The sequence below is a fragment of the Bremia lactucae genome, linkage group LG3, assembly GCF_004359215.1.
Source record: "Bremia lactucae strain SF5 linkage group LG3, whole genome shotgun sequence".
NCBI classification, from domain to species: Eukaryota; Oomycota; class Peronosporomycetes; order Peronosporales; family Peronosporaceae; genus Bremia; species Bremia lactucae.
Window position 1 is genome coordinate 3,218,757 of NC_090612.1, and position 5,737 is coordinate 3,224,493.

Consider the following 5,737-nt stretch of genomic DNA (forward strand, 5'->3'; position numbering starts at 1 on the left):
CATTTTAATTGGTAAAAATAGGTATTTGTATTTAATTCTATTAAATATAAATCAGTCTGAAAACTACTTCCTACTTGGTAAGTGCGCACGAGGAGACGGATTACCGCTCCCGTGACGTCACTTCACCAGAGTTCTTAGTGTGTTGGGTGAGGTCGCTTGCGCGCCCACCACAACTTCCTCACTGCACGCAAGAGAAGCAGGTTTAACCGCTTCCTCGCTGTGCTAGGGTGTGTGTCTAAGTAGAGCGTGGCCGCATTACGACGTGCCCGCCTACAGTCTGTGTTGATCTGCAATCGCCAAGATGGGCGATTGCATCAAGCTTTGCTTGATACCTTCAAAAAACGCTGACAATCAGCGTTCCATACCGTTTCTCGTTTTTTTAAAGAGACAAGAGAGATGGACTGTCATCTCGGCATAATTGCGGGAGTACTTGTGCAAGTAGGTTTTCCCCAGTAAGGCGCCCCGCACCTATTGGTATCGACGTTTTCCGGCACCGTAACATATTTCTGGTGTAGGTCGGAATTGGTGCTCTTTCGAGCTTTACGCGTTTGCACAAGGGACATGCCTAACGCAAATGTTTCGTTATTTCGCACACACAATATCTACGGATGTTCTTATGCCGCTTCACAGCTTGAAGTGCCTCTTCTCCTTCCTCAACGAGGCTTAGATCCATAGGTTTCGGACTATTAGACGGTTCCCATGTGCTCGAAGAGCTTGTTCGTTAAACAGGCGTGCTAACAAGAGCAGACTTAAAGTCGAGCTCAGCGCGTAACGCTATGGCAACTGCGTCTTCGAAAGTAGCAGGATGGGATCAGAATAATTTTGTTCAGGCAATGCCCTCATAGAGACCCCCTTCATGAAGACTGTTGCGACAATTTCTTCTTGCTCCAGGTCTTGATGCACAAATTCAATGAGAGTTCCAACTCCTGGACATATTCCTCTGGGGTATGTTTACCCTGTCAAGTCGCTATGAGCCGTGCTCGCATGCGAAATGCCTGATCAGGCGGTGCAAACATGCTTCTCATTTGCTGTTTTAGCAGATCCAATGAGGAAAAAGCGTCGTTTATGAACGTGCTGCACGATAGTGCCCACTCCTTGGCTCTACCCAATGTGGAAATGGCCATAGCCATCTTTTGCCGTTCTGTAAGGAGAAGGTGGAGTCAATGGCATCTCCATCTGCTTAATCTAAAAAGGGATGTTTCCTTCCTCTTTTCTCTCAAATTGACAACTGGAGAGCGAGCCTTAGGCTCTGAATCAGGTACAGGGATGTACCGAGTTTGCATAGATGCCTCAAGACCTGTCCGATCAGGGAGGACTCCTATTGCAAAAAGGCTCCAAGCCTTGCATGTAGAACCTCTAATTCATGGGACATAAAAACTTAATATGTTCATGCCCAATAAACTTTCGAGCTTGTCATACGCTGTGGTTGCACCTGTGACAGTAGTGAAATTGTTTCTGTAGCGGAGCTACCTCGCTCCTAAAGTCAGAGGAAGACTTTCAGACTCAGAGAGTCGCATAGTTCTATTGAACTAACGGGTTTAACAACTCATGGAGTCCTACAAGCTATTAAAGCTTACTGAATCCTAGTTGAAGGAATTTAGGGGTTCGTAGAACAAAGGGCAACTAGTGCCCAAAAGAATATACCTTAGAAAGGCTTCTATCTCTTATAGATATCAATGCGCAAGCCTTAGATCGGCACTTAACGCTTTAAGATCAAAAGGGGAGCTGCACATTATTTAATTATTTAAATCTAAAGCCTTACCCTAGCTAATTTAAATAGATTTCGGCCGCCAAATTTATATCTGGCGGCCACAACATTTGTTACCCATAATAAATGGGATTTTAAGTATTTAACTATTTTAGAATACGATACAAGGGTATTTTACCCATAAAATAAATGTACCACAACAACGGTTCTCCATCGATGTGTGCCCCATTATAGTTTCCTTTTCAGTAAAAGTTTATTCTTATAAAGACTAAGGCGTCCATTGACTAGCTTCTATATCTCACAGATCAATCTGCGAGCCTATCAGAAGAGAAACAGAATGTTATTTACTCATTTTAAATCTTACCCTGACTAATGTAAAATAAATTTTAGCCGCCAGATTTATATTTGGCGGCTGCCACATATGTTACCCATAATAAATGGGATTTTCGGAATTAGCTAATTTTCAAATAGAGTAAAAGGGTTTTTACTTATAAAGTAAATGTACCACAACAACGGTTCACCAAACGATGTGTGCTAAAGAATTGATGAAATACTCGCTCTTGGATTGATCACAGTAACTCGAAACTGACTCAAAACATATGCGACTTTTTTAAAAAGCTACTTATCCTTGAACAATGCTTAAGAAAATGTAAATAATACGCTGTCTATCACGCATCAATTAACTAAAATCTATGGGCTTCGAGAGCAGTTGTTGAGCGTAGCTGAAGGCTTCTAGTAGCACATCAGTAGTGGCGATATGGTCGGCATGTCGTAGGATTTCCTCACATATTGTCTTACTACCCAATCCATTGTAGTTGTTAGCTAGATAGATAAAATTTATCCAAATGATAAATCTTAAAGTCCGTCGGGTTGACATATTGGCATCTATAGGGGCCTTGTGCAGCTGCATTTTTTTGAAAAGCTTGACAGTGCGAGCTGGCACATCATGCTGATTGACCCACTTGGTGGAGAGAAGCTTGAAAACCGCTGACTTAAAATCTGGATATTTTTTTCCGAATATCCTGACGTGCATGACGAGGAACAACTCAACGTCTTTTTTCTGACTAAAGAGCTCGTTGACTAATTGGTCGGCAAAACGTGAAACATCTGTCACGCCTACAAGTAAAGTTCGAAGCTGGGAGGAAGCAGTTTGTATTACGTCATATGATGACAGCAGACTGATATCATGGAAAATTAAAGAAGCATCGTCATAAATGACGTTCCGCGTCAAGAATTCGACGAACACATCGAGATAATACGTTTGAGAGAGGTTAATCTTCCTCTTGATAACACGTCTTCCCTCATGAATAAGTGATTTGATGTTACCGTTCGGAAATCGTGCTTTGAATAGATCCACGAAAGAATTAAACACCAACATTTCATTCTTTGTTTGTTGTGTCATAAATTCGTATATCATGCCGAAAGCGGGTGCAGCGAATGTAGATATGGCTAGACCATAGTTTTCGTTCCACGTCACAGTCGAGAGTAGTTCCTCAAAACCAATTTTTTGAGAACCCCAAACTTTAAAAAGTACCTTCTTCAAAAGACCGGAGCTTTTGACGTCTTCTACTGAAAACTTGGCCCAAACACGAGCGGCATCCCACTTACTAAGCTTTTCGGAAAGCAATACAGCAGTAGTCGCATATGCCAGTTCTGGGTTACCTGGCAGGTGTCCCTTAATTTTTTTAAACCATTTCATGAAGGGTCGGATGTCAATTTCGTCTCCTGTCAGTGATGGCAACACCTTCAATGTGAAGGATTTGACAGCACCTCCGTAGCTGTCTCTGTTGAAAACTTTCTTAGAGAGGACTTTAATTTTCAACATAGAAGACTTCCTTTGATACCCCAAGGTGCTATCTCTTTTGAGAATTTTCGCAACATCCTCCGCCATAATCTTGAGATCAGTTCCTTCAAAACTTCGGCCCTCTGCAACCCTTAAATCCTGCTGCTGATTTCCGACAGAGCCATTGTGTATTGGTGGATGTCCGTCATAAGAGGTTTGTGGCGAATAGTCGAGGGTGTCGTTGTCAGCAGGTGGAGCTACGAATCGGGAGTCTTGCCGCTGATTTTCGTATAATTCCTTGCTAGGGGACGGAGCACCAACGGAAGCTGTCATCTTGAGAGCTGCCACCACGTCATAGCTTAGCAGGAGGACAAGATATAAAAGCGGAAGAGGCTTTAGCTTGGAAATCATAGCGACGAATCGCAAATGGGTTTTTGTCAGGAAATTAAAGAATGAATCCTGTAGCGTCAAGTTTGGACATGTCCATAGTGAGAGCCGTTTATACTGCGCACTCGCGATCCACAGTAGGTTTATGCAGAGCTGAGGGTTGATCTGGTCCAATACTGATATCTCAAAAGAAGTGGTAGGATTTGAGTAGCATGTCCGTCATGGTGGAAACGATGCTCTCAAAGCGATTAAGACTTGCCCAACGCTTTCAGACCAAGTATATTTACTCGAGTCTTGCCACCCTATCTGCCTTCACGGCGCTTTGCGAAAGCCGAAATATACGAGAGGCTAAGCTTAGAAACATTGTTTATGGAACTTGTGGATAAGCATGTCAAACGATCCAGCAATAATAATAAAAAATACAGCACCCATAGATTCGGATACATTCAATTATTCTACTGACCACAAGTTTTGCATAATATTGGCACCACTGCAATCAAAATCTAGACGAATCGGTAGGCATCGATGGCGCACACTCCGTAACAAACATCGTTGCTGTCTTTTGGCAAGGCTGAGCTGCATTGTGTGGTTTAACCGGTGAAAATAATTGCACTCGTGACCACTCTGTCTTAATTCAATTTAGTGTAGATTCAGAAAGCTGCTCGAGCACGCAATACTTCAAAAACACGATTGCATTTGATAAGAATACCCTGCTGAATAGGATACTTTAGATCAGATAGACCTAAAGCGTTTTTTTGCCTCGTCTTTCTGTGCGCAAGATTCTGTTATGTCTTGTGTTGCTTGATACTGCGAATACATCTGTTAATATAACCTTCCAGAACGTTATTGTTTATTTCTTCAAAGCTCACATCGCATGGATGCTCCAATAATTTCTTGTCTCGAAATGGGTTAACTTGGCATGTTTACTGGCGTTTTTTGCTTGAATGTTCGATTTACCGTAGGTACAGAAAGGCGAATAAGACAGGAACTTCGGATTTGCGTATGACCATAATACCCTCCTCAACATTGATATCTTCGATCAGGTAAGACCTAAAGCGATTGTTTGCCTCGTAGACACGCAACCTTCTGTGGGCAATTTTTCTGGTATGTCTTGTGATGCTTTCAGCTGCGTGAGCATCGGTTGATATAGCCTTTCAGAACGATTCTATGAAGCGGATGAGTATGTTGCCATTATAATATAAGTAGGGAGTCGAATCTTAAACGATTCTGAAGGAATAACTCTTACAATTAGAATATTTTTACATGACGTTTTTATTCAATGAGACGAGAGGTTGTGGCGATATACCGGCTCCCTAAAAGTATAGTATGCAGAAAACTGATGTAACATACATTTTTTGTATCATTTGCAAGCCCAAAGATGTTTTAAGCCGTCTTATAGCATGCAACAATGCTTCCAACTTTTTGGAACAAATGCAACATAAATGTTTTCTTAATTTACTCCAATTGAGAAATATAGTAATAGATGAGTAAATTATCATCATTTCAATAAACATCTTTAAAATCCAATATTACTTTACATAGGTGGAATTCTTTAAGTACTAGTCAACCTGTTGGAAATTGACATTGAGGTAGACTGGAGGACTCTACGCCGTGTTCCGACCTAACGAGGAGCATGATCATGCAAGTGCTGAGGCTAGAGCGTCGCACCGAAGACAGTGACATATTTCAGCTCATGCGTGGGTTAATATGACGTTTAGATCGCATCGAAGAATCACAAAGCAAAAATCATGGATATCTTTCTGGAGGGCCACGTGTAAATAAGACTGTGGAAGATGTTCAGATAACAATAATCGATAATTTGTTTCGATCGGGACTGAATGTGGGCCACGAATGCATAT

At 41.8% G+C, this 5,737-nt stretch overlaps 1 protein-coding gene across 1 annotated transcript; it reads right to left on the reverse strand.

The window, feature by feature from the left end:
• Window positions 1-2,387: 2,387 nt before the first annotated feature.
• CCR75_006701 (uncharacterized protein) lies at window positions 2,388-3,533 on the reverse strand (the record flags this gene model as incomplete). Its single annotated transcript, XM_067964769.1, has 1 exon — window positions 2,388-3,533. One exon carries the CDS (start codon window positions 3,531-3,533, stop codon window positions 2,388-2,390), a length of 1,146 nt encoding a protein of 381 aa, XP_067815001.1.
• Window positions 3,534-5,737: the final 2,204 nt, after the last annotated feature.